The sequence below is a fragment of the Oncorhynchus tshawytscha genome, linkage group LG11 (genome assembly GCF_018296145.1).
Source record: "Oncorhynchus tshawytscha isolate Ot180627B linkage group LG11, Otsh_v2.0, whole genome shotgun sequence".
Classification (NCBI taxonomy): domain Eukaryota; kingdom Metazoa; phylum Chordata; class Actinopteri; order Salmoniformes; family Salmonidae; genus Oncorhynchus; species Oncorhynchus tshawytscha.
In genome coordinates, this window is record NC_056439.1 from 19,468,789 (window position 1) to 19,489,075 (window position 20,287).

General features: G+C 44.9%; 1 protein-coding gene across 1 annotated transcript; it reads right to left on the bottom strand.

Annotated features, from left to right (window-relative positions):
* Window positions 1-1,036: 1,036 nt before the first annotated feature.
* Window positions 1,037-14,744, bottom strand: ankrd6a (ankyrin repeat domain 6a). Its single transcript, XM_024438090.2, has 15 exons — window positions 14,662-14,744; window positions 14,043-14,201; window positions 7,608-7,706; window positions 6,911-7,108; window positions 6,518-6,616; window positions 6,283-6,360; window positions 5,891-5,995; window positions 5,495-5,656; window positions 5,243-5,401; window positions 4,674-4,966; window positions 4,486-4,546; window positions 4,291-4,404; window positions 2,563-2,869; window positions 1,988-2,340; window positions 1,037-1,822 (listed from the first exon to the last, which is right to left on the bottom strand). The coding sequence occupies exons 2-15, from the start codon at window positions 14,187-14,189 to the stop codon at window positions 1,634-1,636; spliced, it is 2,364 nt and encodes a 787-aa protein (XP_024293858.1). The 5' UTR covers window positions 14,190-14,201; window positions 14,662-14,744; the 3' UTR covers window positions 1,037-1,633.
* Window positions 14,745-20,287: the final 5,543 nt, after the last annotated feature.

Sequence of the window (20,287 nt, forward strand, 5' to 3'; positions counted from 1 at the left end):
GGCTTTGACTAGGCCATTCCAAAACATTTAAATGTGTCCCTTAAACCACTCGAGTGTTGCTTTAGTAATATGCATAGGGTCATTGTCCTGCTGGAAGGTGAACCTCCGTCCCAATCTCAAATCTCAAACCTGTCCCTGCCGATGAAAAACACCCCCGCAGCATGATGCTGCCACCACCATGCTTCATTGTGGGGATGGTATTCTCGGGGTGATGAGAGGTGTTGGGATTGCGCCAGACATAGCATTTTCCTTGATGGACAAAAAGCTACATTTTAGTCTCAACTGACCAGAGTACCTTCTTCCATATGTTTGGGGAGTCTCCCACATGCCTTTTGGCGAACACCAAACGTGTTTGCTTATTTTTTTCTTTAAGCAATGGCTTTTTTCTCTTCCGTAAAGCCCAGCTCTGGAGTGTACGGCTTAAAGTGGTCCTATGGACAGATACTCCAATCTCCACTGTGGAGCTTTGCAGCTCCTTCAGGGTTATCTTTGGTCTCTTTGTTGCCTCTCTGATTAATTCCCTCTTTGCCCGGTCCGTGAGTTTTGGTGTGCGGCCCTCTCTTGGCATATTTGTTGTGGTGCCATATTCTTCCATTTTTTAATAATGGATTTAATGGTGCTCCGGGGGATGTTCAAAGTTTCTGGTATTTTCTTATAACCCAACCCTGATCTGTACTTCTCCACAACTTTGTCCCTGACCTGTTTGGAGAGCTCCTTGGTCTTCATGGTGCTGCTTGCTTGGTGGTGTTGCAGACTCTGGGGCCTTTCAGAACAGGTGTATGTATTCTGAGATCATGTCACAGATCATGTGACACTTAAATATTGTCCACCTGTGTGCAATCTAACTAATTATGTGACTTCTGAAGGTAATTGGTTGCACCAGATCTTATTTAGGGGCTTCATAGCAAAGGGGGTGAATACAAATGCGCTCACCACTTTTGTTTTTTAATATTTTTTCATTTCATTTCACCAATTTGGACTATTTTGTGTATGTCCATTACATGAAAATCAAATAAAAATCAATTTAAATTGCAGGTTGTAAGGGAATAAAATTGAAAAAAACGCCAAGGGGATTGAATACTTTTGCAAGGCACTGTATAAGCAATAAATGGGAAAAACAAAGGGGACGTAGCAGATGTGATATTTCATTTTCAAATTGGTTACAATTAGGTTAAGGTAAGGGTCAAACCAAAGAAAATCTATTATATTGACAAGATAGTCGAGTGACCACTAACATTGGTAATAAGTGTCCTCAAAGATGGAAGCACTGTATTGTCTTTGATGGAAGGCAGGCCAAAGGAGACGAGATCAGGTGGGACTATTCTAGCCAATGAGAGGGCAGATACGCGTGTGAACAAAAGGCGCAACTGAGATGAAGTTTTTTTTTTTTTTAGTTGGCGAAATGCCACATGCGTTCACTTATATCAGTGCATTCATAACAACCTAACCATTTTGAAACTTTTATTTGATCAAGTAAGCAATTCAAGTTTTTCTTATCCAAATTCGACTCATTGTCCTCCATAAAAAATTCCTCACTTTGCGGTCTTATTTTCGTGGACAGATTTTGGGCAAAGTAAACCCTCTCGCTTCATCTCTTCCTCTGCTCAAACTCATGATGTCAGCCCGGTTGGCATCAACTGTCTGTGCTCCCATTGGTCATCCTGAGCTGTTCAAGCTCCTCCTCCAGGCTTCTAATTCGCTGTAGGAGTTCGGCCCTGTCCTGCTGTGCCCTTAGCTCTGCCTGCCGCTTGGCATCCTGGATCTTCCTCTCATACCAGCACTCCAGCTGAGTGGACACTGTCTCAAAGAACCTCTGGGTCACCTGCAACAAAGATACATGAAGTGAGTGAAGAAGAAGTTACCCCTTCTCCACACACAACCCCGTCCCAGAATCCAAGTGAAAAGGAATCATTGGTCCACAGCCCACCAGAGGGCAATGTGAAGCCATTGATATAGTATTCACCACAGCTATCTTATCATCAGTTACCTCCATGGCGTGTAGGTTGTTTCTCTCCTGACTGAATGTGGGCTCAGGGGGTCTGTCCATGAAGAACTCTAGGGTCCTGGTCCCGACACTGGGTGGTCTCATCAGGCCGCGCGTCCTGATCCGGTCCCGGAGGTGCTTCTTGTGGTGCCAGCCATGGCTGTCCTGGCCCCGGCCCTGCTTCCAGTTGCTGCTGGGAGACTGGCTGCTGCTGGAGCAGCCATCCCAGATCAGCCCCGGAATGTGATTGTCGAGCAGTTCTGGATGCTGACACCGGGTGGCGGTAGAGCTCAGGAGGATTCCTGGGTGATGGCGGTGAGCTAGCAGAGGGAGAAGAGTAGTGTTCTGGTCGTCATCTGAGAAGGGAGGAACGAGAAATGGAGCTTGTTTTTTCAAGCTTGTGCTTTTTCTAAATCAGAGGTGTAGGACCTAGACCTACTGTCAACCCCACAACTTCATCACCAAAAATGTTGGGGCGAGGTTAAACAAATTCATACTTTTTTTTTTAGATTGTGACTTGATTTCTGGAACCACCTTCCCATGTCTCATTCTCATTTCATGCTCCTCCTAACACCCACCTGGTGATCTGTCCAGCTTCAGCTCAAAGTACTTCCTGCCCGACCCCTGGCCCTGATCCATTGCCGGACTGTGTGGTGCATTGTGGGTGATTGAAGGCGAGGGTGAAGGGCATGACAGCAGGTTGACGTAGTTAGCCAGAGAGCTGCTGCTGTCCCCAGAGAAGACAGAGAGCAGGGGGAGGCTCTCTGAGTCTCCATCGTCCCCCACAGACGGAGAGGGGAGCAGCTTGTAGTACTGGGGGTGGAGGTCCATATCCTGGATCTGAGTCATGCACCACCTCTTCAACTCTTGGGTTGCTGCTGCCTGCTTGGGGTGTGAACCACAGAGAGACATAGAGGGGTCGTTCCACAAATTGTGTGCCTTCTGGGTAGTGTAACTTTTGATTTCACCTCATTTTAACATTCTTTCATAAAGAGCACATGTTCAACTTCATAAAAAACGTCTTTTTTTCTGGTGGTTAAAGTGGTTAAATACAAATATTAATATACTTAAGTGCCTAATAAAGTAACATGGTTGAGGATTTCACCTTGAAACAGCCATTAATTCTTGGGGCGGGGGAAAGGAAGTTTGTTGTGTGCAACAGGGAGAGACAATTGAAAGTAAGCTTCACCACAAAACATGTTCAAAAAGAGTACAACCAGCTCAGCTGCTTTTACACTATAGTTTTACTATTAGATGTTACATTTTTCTTGAGAGACAAAATAAATAATAATAGTTTCAACACATTAAAATGAGAATTCAGTTCACATAACAGGGTTGACCTTAAAATGAGGGACAGATGTAAATGAATCACTAATCCCATCAACTAAATAATAATTTTCAGAAATTACTTTTGTCAAAGCAACAAAATAACTAGGGCTTCACAAACCTGGAGAAATGTTGCGATTAAGTGGGATGAAATCTTAGAAGTCACAAAGGAGGAACATGTCAAAATGCTGAATGTCTTTATTCATATTAAAAATCTGCTTTTTTAAATTCTCCATGTGGTCTATATTAAAAAGGCACATCAGCTAATTTAACAGCCTTTTTATAAAAAAAATGTTTTAAATGGTGCACAATTTCTACTTGAAATATCAAAGGGACGCAAACCCAGGGGTTAGGATTAGGGTGACTAATGCCTGTTTTGTGTGTGGACAACCAGAGAAACATAGGGGTTAGGGTGACTGCTGCCTGTTTTGTGTGTGAACAACCAGAGAAACATAGGGGTTAGGGTGACTGCTGCCTGCCTAGGGGTTAGGGTTTGCCTGCTTGGTGTGAACAACCAGAGAAACATAGGGGTTAGGGTGACTGCTGCCTGCTTGGTGTGTGAACAACCAGAGAAACATAGGGGTTAGGGTGACTGCTGCCTGCTTGGTGTGTGAACAACCAGAGAAACATAGGGGTTAGGGTGACTGCTGCCTGCTTGGTGTGTGAACAACCAGAGAAACATAGGGGTTAGGGTGACTGCTGCCTGCTTGGTGTTTGAACAACCAGAGAAACATAGGGGTTAGGGTGACTGCTGCCTGCTTGGTGTGTGAATGAACACCAGAAATACATGTTGTCATGTTTTCAGAAGATGTGGGTTAGTGAAGATGTTAGTTAGAGATGTTGTGAATACGTTTCAGACGTTATTACGAAGGGTGAATAAGGCCCTGGTTAAAAGGAGTACACTGTATAGGGAATAGAGTGCCATTTGGGATGAGGATAGAAGGTATATAAGGGTGTGGTTGTGCCATGTAATACAATACCTGTCTCCTCTGTGCCTCCTCTCTGCCCTGGGCAGTTGTCTGGTCCATCCTGTAGAGACACTCCATCCTCTCTGCTGCCACCCTCTCCTGGGTCAACATGTCCAGCACTTTGATCTAATCAACACAACGCCAAACAGCAGCTATCAGTTAAACAGAATTCATGATTGCATCTCAAATAGCATTCAAAAGTGTTGCGTTATAGGGGGAATATGGTGATAAAAAGGGGTTGAAAAATTGTTGTTGCAGCAAATTAAGTCTGACATTTTTAAGTGGATATGACAAACTTTAGAAGCCTTTCAAACCTCAAATACACGACACGTTTGCATTTCCTGCCATGTAGGAAAATTCTCAGCCACAAAAGAGTGATCAAATTAAGATGCTACATCTGTATGTCATTCATGTCATTTCCACACAAATTCGAGTGGAGGTTTACAGGCTGTACTTGCAGTTTATCTTTCTGTATGAGACAGAAAAAGCCATGTGTGCAACAAAGTTGAATTGAATTGACTGGTAGCAGACAGGCCTGGTGTATGCTCTTGCGGTCCATCCTCCCAAGCCTAGTATAGACTTGCTCCTGAACTGTCAGCATCTGTGTCCTCATCTCCTCTTTAGTGGCGTTCAGCTCTCCCTCTAGCCTCTTGATCAGGGGCTTACAGTGGCAGCCATTGGCTGGGGCCTGACCAGGTGACACAATCATGTATAATTGTGATAATTGTTTTACATATTTTCTTTAGATTTCTTTCATTGGTTTCTTTCTAAATCTCTTATATTACCAATATCAACAGCAACAACAATACTTCTACTGTACTGTACCACTACAGTTATGGACACCCCACCCCTAGGGTTGAAACATTTCAATAATAAAAAGTTGGTAATGGAATATTCTATCTGGGGTTTCACAAAAACCTGGGAATTTTGGAAATGAACGGAATTTTGCAGCGTGGTGACTGACCTGTTTGACATTGCCGTCCTTGTCGCGGTACAGGGTGTATAGCTGATAGGTTTTGCCGTTGTGAGGCGGAGGGGCTTCATCATGTGTACACAGTCTGCTCTTCCTGTGGAGTTCGGGATGGCCATTCATTCTTCTTCTCGGAGTATCCTCTGCCAAGGCCTGGATGAAGGAGACTTCATTGTCCATTATCTTGCAGAGAACAGAAATGGTCTTTATCCTCACAACCCAATCCCCTGAGACACCCCTAAGCACCTGTTCTTTGAAAAGCTTATGTCTTCTCCTTCTGTGGTAAGGGCTGGTTGGGGTGACTGATGTTTTACTGTAGTGAAGGCGGTGGTGATGATGGTGAGGCAGCCCTGCTCTGCTGGCCCTACGCTCACTACCGTGAGACGCCTCAGCCATGTACCCACTGTCCTGTTGAAGGAAACAGCCAGGAGGCAGAGGTGAAGGAGAAGATAACTTTATTGTCCAATTGTACACAAAGGTCCATGAAGGTTCGACTTCCGCTTTACCCCAACCCAATAACCCAAGAGGCACAAATAATGTAAACATCATATTTAACATTGGGTTGGCATACCCCCGTCTACTGTCATCCATTTTTTACCTGTCAATATACACCGCCTAATTTTACCCCCAGACAGCCTTTACCTTGTTGGGCAGAATTTCTTCTCTAGTGACAGACTGGGTTCTGCGTTCTGCTTTCAGCCGGTCCCTTTTCTTCCTCACCGTCCTTTCTCTAGTGAAACAGTGAACCTGACCAAAGCACAGGAGAGTAGAAAACTAACTATACTGTCTGTTGCTACCTCACAGTCCATCCAAGGTGCATAAAATGAAGAACAGACTGGATTACCGACTGGAAAAACTGACTACTCATCGAGGCGATGGGTAATCATCTGCACTCTTTATACTCCTTAATAAACTGTCACCCTTGGAGGGAAATGTAAGTTCACTAACAGGTGTTTTGATGCCAGAATCAGCTCATAATGTGTATCAGATCAGTGTGTCATTGGTCTATGTCCAAAGAAACATCTCATGCTGACCTGAGGAGCTCTGGCCAGCAGGAGAGACACGTCTTTGTGGTTGTAGTCTCTGGCCTTGTCCAGGGCAGTCTTCCCTGCCTGGAACACACAGCAATTAATTGAAAGGTCACGTTGCTGACAAGGTCCCTGCGCTGTTGACAATGCTCCTTTTAAATGCAACCCCCCTATATAGTACACTGGTCAGAAGTACAGCACTGTATGGTAATAGAGTAGCATTTGAGATGCATCCACTTACGTTGTTTCGTGCGTTGCCGTCAGTCCCTGCCTCCAGGAGGAGCTGAACAGTTTTCTTGTGGTTTAGGGCAGCTGCCACATGGAGAGCAGTGTCCCCTAGCTGGGTATAAGGAAACAGACAGGTGACTAACCCTAACCCTATCCCCTAGCTGGGCACAGGGAAGAGTTGACTATAGGTGTGAGAGCAGTCAAAGGAGCCCACCCCCCTAGGGTTAGGGAGGATAAGCTGATCCTACATCTATGTAAAGGTTACCTCTACCCAGAGTTGAGCAGTCACTGACTGGACACAGTCTCTCACTGACTGGACACAAACTCTACTGTGGCATCAAACTAAACAAGTAATCAATGACGTGAAAGGAGCTGTAGTAACAATATAAATCAAGCTGGGACCTACCAGGTTTTTCTCCGTAACAGAGCATAAGGCGCCCACCAGAATCTTGATCATGGCCAGGTGATTGTAGCGTGCTGCCACATGCAAACAGGTGTCCCCCACATTGTTCTTGATGTCTGGTCTGGAGCCTCCCAGCAGCAGCACGTGGGCGCTCTGAGCATTGGCATTCTGACAGGCCAGGTGGAGAGCTGTGTTTCCTGCCTAAGAACAAACACACAAAGCCTAGTGTGGCAGAACCGAGCCGTCAAGGTGGAAAGTCTGTCGATGTGCCCTTGAGCAAGGCACTTAACCTCTCTGGGATACGCGGGACAGTCGCGTCCCACTTGGCCAATAGCGAGGGAAAATGCAGAGCACCAATTTTTTTTAAAAATACTATAAAAATCTAACTTTCATTAAATCACACATGTAAGATACCAAATCAGGGGCGCCGTACTACTATGACTGACCCTGTGAAACAACACTGCACCTATCCGGTGTATGTGACACATTTTTTATAAAAAATTCCAGTGACACCCTATTATGGTGCACTACTTCAAAAGGAGTGCACTACATAGGGAATAGGGTGCCATTTGGGATGCACTCTGACAGTGGCATGTAAAACCTGTCAGGCACCAGACAGAAAAACATTTCAGTCCTAATGATTTTTACCATCATTGGTCACAGATTTAGACCTAGCATATTCACATTTGAATTGCTGTACCTTGTTCCTGGCGTGAACGTCAGCTCCAGCCTTGACCAACAGTTTGACTGACTGACAGAAGCCATGCCACGAGACCTCATGGAGCGCCGTGTTGCCGTCCTATCAGAAACAGCGAGACGTAAAGCACTGTCATTAGAAGGAGTGAAACATTTGTTTTTCTAATAATGTAATTTAATTAATATGCCCGGACCTCATGTAGATTGCTAATACATTTCAGGTACATTACATTCCTCCCTGTGTTGTGAATGCTTGTATTTTTGGCCCTCCTGTACATTTAATAAAGGAAATGTGACTTTGTCTTCAGACTTGAAGATACAGTGACATTTCAGTAACATTGCTTCAGATTCCTCAACATTTCATGTGACATTCAGAGTCTGTGTCCCACGTGGCGCACTACTCCCTTTATAGTGCAATACATTTGACCAGGGCCCATGGGGACCTGCAGTGTATTCGGAAAGTATTCAGACTCCTCGACTTCTCCATATTTTGTTACTTATTCTAAAATTATTCTAAACTTATTCTAAAATTGATGACATTTTTTTTCTTTCCTCATCAATCTACACACAATACCCCATAATGACAAAGCAAAAACAGGTTTTAAGAATGGTTTGCAAATATATTCACAATAAAACACTGAAATATCACATTTTTATTCAGACCCTTTAGTCAGTACTTTGTTGAAGCACCTTTGGCAGCGATTACAGTCTTCTTGGGTATGACGCTACAAGTTTGGCACACCTGTCACCTGTACTTGGGGAGTTTCTCCCATTCTTCTGTGCAGATCCTCTCAAAGGATGGGGCAAACAGAGATTTCGAGTTCTTAGGAAACTATGCAGTATTTGTTTTTTTATGTATTATTTCTTACATTGTTAACAGGAAATCTTAAATCTATTTACATACAGCCGGGAAGAACTATTGGATATAAGAGCAACGTCAACTTACCAACATTACGACCAGGAATACGACTTTCCCGAGGCGGATCCTCTGTTTTGGACCACCACCCAGGACAATGGATCGGATCCCAGTAGGGATCCTATTTCAGGGGCTGAGTCACTGGCTTACTGGTGCTCTTCCATGCCGTCCCTAGGAGGGGTGTGTCACTTGAGTGGGTTGAGTCACTGACGTGATCTTCCTGTCTGGGTTGCGACCCCCTTGAGTTGTGACGTGGCGGAGATCTTTGTGGGCTATTCTCAGGATGGTAAGTTGGTTGTTGAAGATATCCCTCTAGTGGTGTGGGGGCTGTGCTTTGACAATGTGGGTGGGGTTATATCTGAGACAGCCTACAGGGAGCCTACAGGGAGCAGGTGAGGGCCCTCGGAGTGTGGTGTCAGGAAAATAACCTCGCACTCAACATCACCAAAACAAAGGAGATGATCCTGGACTTCAGGAAACAGCAGAGGGAGCACCCCCTATCCACATCGACGGGACTGTAGTGGACAAGGTGGAAAGTTTTAAGTTCCTCGGCATACACATCACGGACAAACTGAAAAGGTCCACCCACACAGACAGCGTAGTGAAGAAGGTGCAGCAGCGCCTCTTCAACCTTAGGAGGCTGAAGAAATTCGGCTTGTCACCAAAAACACACAAACTTTTACAGATGCACAATCAAGAGCATCCTGTTGGGCTGTATCACCACCTGGTACGGCAACTGCTCCGCCCACAACCGTAAGGCTCTCCTGAGGGTAGTGAGGTTTGCACAACGCATCACTGGGGGCAAACTACCTGCCCTCCAGGACACCTAAACCACCTGATGTTACAGGAAGGCCAAAAGATCATCAAGGACAACAACCACCCGAGCCACTGCCTGTTCACCCCGCTATCATCCAAAAGGCGAGGTCAGTACAGGTGCATCAAAGCTGGGACCGAGAGACTGAAAAATAGCTTCTATCTCAAGGCCATCAGACTGTAAACAGCCATCACTAACACCGAGTGGCTGCTGCCAACATACTGACTCAAATCTCTAGCCACTTTAATAATAAAAAATTGGATGTAATAAATGTATCACTAGTCACTTTAAACAATGCCACTTTATACAATGTTTACATACCCTACATTGCTTATCTCATATGTACAGTGCCTTGCGAAAGCCCCCTTGAACTTTGGACCTTTTGCCACATTTCAGGCTTCAAACATAAAGATATAAAACTGTATTTTTTTGTGAAGAATCAACAACAAGTGGGACACAATCATGAGGTGGAACGACATTTATTGGATATTTCAAACTTTTTAACAAATCAAAAACTGAAAAATTGGGCGTGCAAAATTATTCAGCCCCCTTAAGTTAATACTTTGTAGCGCCACCTTTTGCTGCGATTACAGCTGTAAGTCGCTTGGGGTATGTCTCTATCAGTTTTGCACATCGAGAGACTGAAATATTTACGCCAAACATAACGTTTTGCATTGTTGCCAAAAAGTTCAATTTTGGTTTCAACAGACCAGAGCACCTTCTTCCACATGTTAGGTGTGTCTCCCAGGTGGCATGTGGCAAACTTTAAACGACACTTTTTATGGATATCTTTAAGAAATGGCTTTCTTCTTGCCACTCTGCCATAAAGGCCAGATTTGTGCAATATACGACTGATTGTTGTCCTATGGACAGAGTCTCCCACCTCAGCTGTAGATCTCTGCAGTTCATCCAGAGTGATCATGGGCCTCTTGGCTGCATCTCTGATCAGTCTTCTCCTTGTATGAGCTGAAAGTTTAGAGGGACAGCCAGGTCTTGGTAGATTTGCAGTGGTCTGATACTCCTTCCATTTCAATATTATCGCTTGCACAGTGCTCCTTGGGATGTTTAAAGCTTGGGAAATCTTTTTGTATTTAAAGCCAGCTTTAAACTTCTTCACAACAGTATCTCGGACCTGCCTGGTGTGTTCCTTGTTCTTCATGATGCTCTCTGCGCTTTTAACGGACCTCTTGAGACTTTCACAGTGCAGGTGCATTTATACGGAGACTTGATTACACACAGGTGGATTGTATTTATCATCATTAGTCATTTAGGTCAACATTGGATCATTCAGAGATCCTCACTGAACTTCTGGAGAGAGTTTGCTGCACTGAAAGTAAAGGGGCTGAATAATTTTGCACGCCCAATTTTTCAGTTTTTGATTTGTTAAAAAAGTTTGAAATATCCAATAAATGTCGTTCCACTTCATGATTGTGTCCCACTTGTTGTTGATTCTTCACAAAAAAATACAGTTTTATATCTTTATGTTTGAAGCCTGAAATGTGGCAAAAGGTCGCAAAGTTCAAGGGGGCTGAATACTTTCGCAAGGCACTGTATATACTGTACTCTATACCATCTACTGCATCTTGCCTATGCCGTTCGGCCATCACTCATCCATATATTTATATGTACATATTCTTATTCATTCCTTTACACTGGTGTGTATCAGGTAGTTGTTGTGAAATTGTTAGATTACTTGTTAGATATTATTGCACGGTTGGATCCAGAAGCACAATAATTACGCTACACTCGCATTTATTGATGCTAACCATGTGTATTTGACCAATACAATTTGATTTGATTTTAAGCTTTGTCAGGTTGGATGGGCAGCATTGCTGCACAGTTATTTTCAGGTCTCTCCAGAGATGTTTGATCGGGTTCAAGCTGGGCCACTCAAGGAGATTCAGTGACTTGTCCCGAAGCCACCCCTGCTTTGTCTTGGCTGTGTGCTTAGGGTCGTTGTCATGTTGGAAGGTGAACCTTCACCCCAGTCTGAGGTCCTGAGCACTCTGGAGCAGGTTTTCATAAAGGATCTCTCTGTAATTTGCTCCGTTCAGCTTTCCCACAATTCTGATTAGTCTCCCAGTCCCTGCCGCTGAAAAACATCCCCACAACATGACGCTGCCACGACCATGCTTAACCGTAGGGATGGTGCCAGGTTTCCTCCAGATCTGACATTTGGTATTCAGGCCAAAAAGTTCAATCTTGGTTTCATCAGACCAGAGAATCTTGTTTCTCATGGTCTGAGAGTCCTTTAGGTGCCTTTTGGCAAACTCCAAGCTGGCTGTGAATAGCCTTTTACTGAGGAGTGGCTTCTGTCTGGCCACTCTACCATAAAGGCCTGATTGGTGGAGTGCTGCAGAGATGGAAAGTTCTCCCATCTCCACAAAGGAACTATGGAGCTCTTTCAGAGTGACCATTGGGTTCTTGGTCACCTCCCTGACTAAGGCCCTTCTCCACCGATTGCTCAGTTTAGCCGGGCGGCCAGCTCTAGGAAGAGTCTTAGTGGTTCCAAACTTCTTCCATTTAAAAATGGTGGAGGCCACTGTGTTCTTGGGGACCGCCAATACTGCATAAATGTTTTGGTACCCTTCCCCAGATCTGTGCCTCGACACAATGCTCTATAGACAATTTCTTCGACCTCATGGCTTGGTTTTTGTTCTGACATGCACTGTCAACTGTGGGAACTTATATAGACAGGTGGGTGCCTTTCCAAATCATGTACAATCAATTTAATTTTACACAGGTGGACTCCAATGAAGTTGTAGAAACATCTCAAGAATGACCAATGGAAGCAGGATGCACCGGAGCTCAATTTCGAGTCTCATTGCAAAGGGTCTGAATACTTATGTAAACACGTTTTACTGTACATTTGCACAAATTTCAAAAAACCTTTGTCATTATGGGGTATTGTGTGTAGATTAAGAGGGAAAAAATGAATTTATTCCATTTTAGAATAAGGCTGTAACATAACAAAATGTGCAAAAAGTCAAATAGTGCGAATACTTTCCCGAATGCACTATATACAGTTGAAGGTGATTGAAGTTTACATACACTTAATTAAGTTAATTAAGTTAATACACTTAGGTTGGAGTCATTGAAACTCGTTTTTCAACCGTTCCACACATTTCTTGTTAACAAACTATAGTTTTGGCAAGTCGGTTAGGAAATCTACTTTGTGCATGACACAAGTACTTTTTCCAACAATTGTTTACAGACAGATTAGTTCACTTATAATTCACTGTGTCACAATTCCAGTGGGTCAGATGTTTACATACACTAAGTTGACTGTGCCTTTAAACAGCTTGGAAAATTCCAGAAAATGATGTCAGGGCTTTAGAAGCTTCTGATAGGCTAATTGACATCATTTGAGTCAATTGGATGTGTAGCTGTGGATGTATTTCAATACCTACCTTAAAACTCAGTGTCTCTTTGCTTGACATGGGAAAATCAAAAGAAATCAGCCAAGACCTCAGAAAAAAAATTGTAGACCTCCACAAGTCTGGTTCATCCCTTGGAGGAATTTCCAAACATCTGAAGGTACCACGTTCATCTGTACAAGCAATAGTACACAAGTATAAACACCATGGGACCATGCAGCTGTCATACCGCTGAGGAAGGAGATGTGTTCTGTCTCCTAAAGATGAACATGCTTTGGTGCGAAAAGGGAAAATCAATCACAGAACAACAGCAAAGGACCTTGTGAAGATGCTGGAGGAAACAGGTACAAAAGTATCTATATCCACAGTAAAATGAGTCCTATATCAACATAACCTGAAAGGCCGCTCAGCAAGGAAGAAGCCACTGCTCCAAAACAGCCATCAAAAAGCCAGACTACGGTTTGCAACTGCACATGGGGACAAAGATCATACTTTTTGGAGAAATGTCCTCTGGTCTGATGAAACAAAAATAGAACTGTTTGAACATAATGACCATCGTTATGTTTGGAGGAAAAATCCGAAGAACACCATCCTGACCGTGAAGCACGGGGGTGGCAGCATCATGTTGTGGGAGTGCTTTGCTGCAAGAGGGACTGGTGCACTTCACAAAATAGATGGCATCATGAGGCTGGAAAATTATGTGGATATATTGAAGCAACATCTCAAGACATCAGTCAGGAAGTTAAAGCTTGGTCGCAAATGGGTCTTCCAAATGGACAATGACCCCAAGCATACTTCCAAAGTTGTGGCAAAATGGCTTAATTAAGGACAACAAAGTCAAGGTATTGGATTAACCCTGACCTCAATCCCATAGAAAATTTGTGGGTAGAACTGAAAAAGTGTGTGCGAACAAGGATGCCTACAAACCTGACTCAGTTACACCAGCTCTGTCAGGAGGAATGGGCCAAAATTCACCCAATTTATTGTGGGAAGCTTGTGGAAGGCTACCCGAAACCTTAGACCCAAGTTAAACAATTTAAAGGCAATGCTACCAAATACAAATTGAGTGTATGTAAACTTCTGACTCACTGGGAATGTGATGAAATAAATAAAAGCTGAAATAAGTCATTCTCTCTACTATTATTCTGACATTTCATATTCTTAAAATAAAGTGGTGATCCTAGCTGACCTAAGACAGGGAATTTTTACTAGGATTAAATGTCAGAAATTGTGAAAAACTGAGTTTAAATGTATTTGGCTAAGGTGTATGTAAACTTCCGACTTCAACTGTACTGGGACAGATCCAGATTCAGAGACATTTCTCTCCCTCACCTTGTCCTGCAGGTCTAGAGCGCAGCCTCCCTTGATGAGTCCGTCTATGATATCACTGTTCCCCACCATGGCTGCTCGGTGGAGGGCTGTCTGGTGACCCTGTGATGACAGAAGGACATGGGCCTGGACTGCCTCCCTGTCACTCATCACTGCTCACTACTGTCAACACAACACACAGAATACTAACGTTAAACACACACGTGTACGCATGGACGCACACATGCATACACACGCACACAAATGCATGCACGCACGAGCACACACATCACCAATGTGCAACCCAACACACAACATACATTACACACTGAGGTTAAAATTATAAAACTCTATCTCAATCACAAAAATAGTGCATCAACCTCCAACACGCAATCTAAGATAAAAAGCCATTCATCTCTATGTACCAAATGAAGTCTGGTATGATCACGTAAAGATAGTGTAATGGGATGAAAAACTAATCTGCGTAACAAAAACATGATCTAATAGGGAATATTGTTTGCTGTATCAGATCATCAATAATGATTTCATTCTTTATGATGAATATATTTGATGAATATATTTAAAATATATTTAAAATCTAAATGGTCAATATTTTTCATCTGATTTGAAACCATTGTTTTACCTCATCCAGGATGTCCGTGTTCCAGCAGGATGGATCCCAATCCCAGATTGACCCTTTAAAAAGGTCAGGGTGCAGCGGTATGCCTGAGAAAAGTCAAACAACAAACCGACGATTGATGGGCTCAATCCAAATACGTATTATAAAAAATATATAATATGCCCTCTCCTTACAAAAGGCATTACAGCATTGTAGTAGGCAAATAAACATCGACTGAAGTGAGCTCAGCTAGACTGTAAACTGCAAATAGTCACCCGCTCCTCACACAACTGTAATCTGCTGCTCTCGGACAGAGTGCCCGCTGTGTGTGCATGCGTGTGCACATCCACGTGCATATGTACATGGTCATGTGTGTATGCCAGCCAGTATGTGCATTGGTGAGTACGTATTTATGTGTGTGTGTGTGTGTTGGCGAGTCTGTGGGTGTGTGTGTGTGTCTACGTACGTATGTGTGTGCCAGCTAGCAGAATTAAAGGCAGTAAACAACCCCATGTATAATCCACAGGGGGGAAGCGGAGGAGATCCTGCTAGCTGGCTCTGCTATCTATCTGTTACAGATACAGGCTGGGAGTGGAACACAGAGCAGACAGGGAGCAGAGAGGGTTAAACCCTGCCCTGATACCACCACACAACTGCTCTGCCTCCAGACCACCCAGTCAGGAGAATAAGCTATAGGCACAGAAGTGAATTGTATGATCGCTATGGTTATAAACCTGTCGGAATTATAAAATGACAGGGTAAAATAGATTGCTATTATGCATAGTGTTTCCTCATCTACCATTTGACTCGCCCCTGTCACTCCAATGAGTCCCAAATGGCACCATATTCCCTTTACAGTGCATGGGGCCCTGGTAAAAAATGATTGCACTATAAAGAGAATAGGGTGTAATTTGGGATGCAACGCAAGTTTCCCCCCTTGGCTTAAGCCCTAATTAAAATTATTCTCACTCTGCGTCTGTCCTCCCTCCACCTTGGACTATTAGGAGACACCTCCTGGTTTCATTTTTCTCCTCTCACTCCCTCTATCCCCCTCCCTATATTGCCTCTCTATCAATCACCCACTCAGTCAGAGAGTGTGACCAATGTGTGCATCAGATCAGTGCACAAGTGAGATTTACACCACAGAGACAGAGCTATGACAGCAACACAGTGAGATATCCATCCATTTAACAAAGGCTTGATGGTAAAGTCTTCCAGTACAGTCAGAGAGGCAGGCAGAAGAGAGGAAAGGCAGTGACCCTGCTATGGAGCTTTAGCTGCCCTGTTCCAGATGTTGACTTCCTACCACTGCAGCTGCACACCGGGATGGACAGATGGAGGAAGTTTGAACTGGTTTCTGCTTGCTTTGCTGAATGCCTGGATCTACATTATGTTGTTCTAGTTATTTCATACAACAAACTGTGTGAAAAGTATGCTCAGCTGATGTGAGAAGTGTATTTCACAATGTTTTTTGTATATCCACAGTCATATTGTCTTTTGCCTTGACATTAGTAGCTGATTTGGTTTTGGGTGCCGAGATACGGTATGAAAGGGATGCGTAGTTTTCAATGAAATAGCCTTGTAGTTTTTTACCCTTGTAGGTTTTTTAAAATGGTTTTCAATGAGCAAAAATGTCATAAAAGGCATCTGGCACAAATGTGATGATATAATCATCAAGCCATTCAAAAGATGAGGGGACAGGACCTGGAAGTATGACGTGGGACAAAGTCACTTGCACATCGTGTTACATTTTTATGTAAACACCGAAGAATTTGTCACAGGAAATGCAACCTTGGTGATGGCTACTTTGTCCCCCTGGGTGGTGATGTGTTGAGCCACATGGTGGACCTGTTGGTCTTTCTAGAAGGCTACGAGGAGCAGTACAGACACTGCCAGGGTGGCAACATACTGATGGCTCATCAAAGACCAACCCTCTGAGCCGAGTTCCTCTCTAGGCTTCTTTCTTCTAGGGAGTTTTCCCTGGCCACTGTGCTTTCGCTTCTGCTTTGCTCTTTGGGGTCTGGGCCAGGTTACTGTAAAGCACTTTGTGACTCCTAATGTAAAAATGGCTTGACTATCTGAGGTAAAGGAAACTCTAAGAAAAGGTTACTACTATTGCAAGTAGGCTACTTTCTGGTTGACACAGCTACATGGTTTTCATTGGACATAAAAAAGGTGTTCAGCATTTTAATTGGACAGATGCAAGGAGTTCAGCATTTTCATGGGAGAGAAGGAAGGTGGGCGGAGTGACAACATTGCCACAGTTTTTTTCTGGGAGTCTTGGAAGAAGTGCACTGAATCACTCTAGGACCTGGCTCCTCTCTCTTTCTGTATGTGGCCTCAATAAGACTCCTCTTTAATGCATTCTGATCTCTTTATGTACATGGCCTGACTCCAACCATAAAGGCTTCCGGCTGGCCAGGGGACCATACAATATAATCCCATCACAGTCAATGTCACACCCTGATCTGTTTCACCTGTCTTGTGATTGTCTCCAACCCTCACCAGGTGTCTCCCATTACCCGCTACCACTTAGCTCCTCGGCTTTTGAGCATTTCCAAGTTGGACCTTTGGAACACCTACCATCTGGTTCGGATACCGGAAGGAGACGAGTGGAAGACAGCCTTTAACATGGCTAGCGGGCACTACGAGTACCTGGTGATGCTGTTCGGACTGACAAACACTCCCACAGTGTTCCAGGCCCCGGTCAATGATGTACTCCGGTACATGTTGAACCAATTTGTTTGTCTACCTCGACAACATCCTCATTTATTCCCGGTAAGCTCAAGAGCCCGTCCTCCATGTCCGACAGGTGCTCCGGCATCACCTGGAGATCCAGGTTTTCATGAAGGCGGAGAAATGTGAGTTTCATCGCTCCACCATCTCCTTCCTAGGGTACGTCATCGCTGCAGGGAGTATTCAGATGGACCCTGAGAAGGTGAGAGCAGTGGTGGATTGGCCTCAACCCACATCCAGAATGCATTGCAACGTTTCCTGGGGTTTGCTCATTTCTACCGTTGTTTCATCCGGGGTTACAGCACCCTTGCATCCCCCCTCTCTGCACTCACCTCTCCCAAGATTTTGTTCATATGGTCTCCAGCAGCTGACCGGGCGTTCTCAGACTTCTAGCAGCGATTCACTACAGCTCCCATCTTAATACATCCGGACCTGTCACGTCAGCTCGTGGTGGAGGTTGACACCTCGGATGTCAGAGTGGGGGCTGTCATGTCCCAGGACCAGAAGCTGAATCCCTGTGCTTTCCTTTCCCATCGTCTTAACCCTGCTGAGAGGAACTATGACGTGGGAAATCGTGAATTACTCGCAGTTAAGATGGCGTTGTAGGAGTGAATGGCACTGGTTAGAAGGGGAGGAACATCAATTCTTGGTGGGGATGGACCATAAGAACCTGAAATATCGCCACACCTCAAATCCAGACAGTGCCCTTTTATTCACTCGTTTCACTACCTCCTACCACCCGGGGTCCAAAGGAGGGGGAGCCGCCCAACCGGATGTTTGTCCTGGACTCTGACCATGCTCCAGTCCTGGAATGGGCACATTCCTCGAGACTCACATGTCATCCTGGCTCCCGTCGGACCTTGGCTTTCGTCCGACAATGTTTTTGGTGGGCCACCATGGTTCCTGACGTCTCCGCTTTCATTGCCGCCTGCACTGTGTGTGCGCAGAACAAGACTCCGACACAAGCTTCAGCTGGCCTCCTTCAACTTCTTCCTGTTCCTCACCACGCCTGGTCCTATATATCCTTGGACTTCGTCACGGGTCTCCCTCCATTACATGGCAACATAACCATCCTTATGGTGGTGGATAGGTTTCCCATTTTATCCCCCTTCCTAAGTTGCCCTCAGCTAAGGAGACGGCCCAGCTCATGGTGCATCACGTCTTCCGGATCCATGGACTTCCGGTCGACATGGTCTCCAATCACGGTCCTCAGTTCTCATCCCGTTTCTGGAAGGCATTCTGCACCCTCATTTGTTCGTTGGCCAGCCTGTCCTCTGGTTTTCATCTCCAGTCTAATGGCCAGTCGGAGCGAGCCAATCAGGACCTGGAGACGACACTTCGTTGCCTTGTCTCCACCAATACCACCACATGGTCAGCAACTACTGTGGGTTTATATGCCCGCAACACCCTTCCCTGTTCTACTACTGGTCTCTCGCCTTTTTAATGTTCCCTGGGATATCAGCCCCCGCTCTTCCTGGAGCAAGAGGAAGAGGTCAGCATACCTTCTGCCCAGATGTTCGTTCATTGCTGTCGTCATACCTGGAAGAGAGCCCAGGCTACTCTTCTCAAGACCACCTCCAGGTATCGATGACAGGAGGACCGCCATCATTTGGTCAGAGGGTATGGCTTTCCACTTTGGATCTGCCCATCCAGGTGATGTCCCGCAGACTTTCCCTCCGTTTTATCAGCCCTTTCCCCATCTCTAAGGTCCTTAGCCTCTCTGCTGTTTGCCTTCTGTTGCCATCCGGTGTACATGGTGAGGCGCCTACTGAGTGTTCGACCTCGAGGCAGGGGATTCCAGTACCTGGTTGACTGGGAGGGTTATGGCGTTGGGTGTTGGGTCCCCGCCAGGAATATCCTGGACCCAGTCCTCATTGCAGACGTCTGCCGTCGACACCCCGGTCGTCAAGTCCCAGGGTAGGACATGTCCCAGGGTAGGACACCAGGTGGCGCCCCTAGAGGGGGAGGGGGTACTGTCCAACCCTGGTCTGTTTCATCTTTCTTGTGATTGTCTCCAACCCCCAACAGGTGTCTCCCATTACCTAATGTGTATTTATACCTGTGGTTTCTGTTTGTCTGTTGCCAGTTCGTCTTGTACCGTCAAGTCCTACCAGCGTGTTCCCGTGTACTATCCGCCTCCTGTGTCTGCATCTGGGTCTTACCCTGAGCCGTGATAGTCAGTCAGATTAAAGATGGTTGCCAGGGAGCATTTGTAGTCTGTGGTTCCTTTGATCCTCAGAAAGCCTATATGGTCTTAATCAGGGGGTTGTGTTGTGTTGTGTGTACGTACGTACAACAAAGCACCCTTCAGCTCGGCTTATCCTTGTTCCTCCTTCAGTAAGGTTTCTTAGAACAACCACATCAGAGATATTCTAAAAGTCTGATCTCACATATCCTATTAGATTACCTGAATTTCTGGAACACCTGGGAATGTTTGTTAAGGTACCAGAATTTTGCAACCCTACATGATCTGAGTGATAAGGAGAGGGTTTTACATTCATCAAACCCCCAAACTATCTCCGTCTCTGGTACCCAGTGTTCATAGTGGTGGTGCTGTTTCTCATCCCAGTCTCTGGGACCACCAGTTGTTTCACACATTTAATCTATTCGAACACTAGGATCAAGGGTTGTGGAAGACGACTGAGTTGATAATATAAACATGAATGAGTCTTTCCTTCTAGAGAAATTAACAGTGTACATTCTGCTGTGTGACTGTAACAAAGCTTGAAATATCCACTCCCAAGCCAAAGAAATACTAGCTTTTAGATGGTGCGGCTGGCTAAAACATTGTCAAGAGGGTGGTCGCGGGTTTGTGAGACAGAGGATCTGATAGCAAGTGCCGGGAAGGACGCAATAGAGTTAAGCAAGTAGCTATACAGTTAAGCCTGTTACATGAGTGCTAGTATTCTCTGTC

What these genes read in the sequence shown, in the direction of transcription:
- ankrd6a (XM_024438090.2), bottom strand. Translation starts at nt 14,189, where the DNA reads ATGAGTGACAGGGAGGCAGTCCAGGCCCATGTCCTTCTGTCATCACAG. An exon ending in CTGTTACGGAGAAAAACCTG is followed by an intron (nt 6,617 to 6,910) that starts GTAGGTCCCAGC and finishes CCTTATACCCAG; the next exon opens with CTAGGGGACACTGCTCTCCA. An exon ending in AGGACGGCAATGTCAAACAG is followed by an intron (nt 4,967 to 5,242) that starts GTCAGTCACCAC and finishes TCACCTGGTCAG; the next exon opens with GCCCCAGCCAATGGCTGCCA.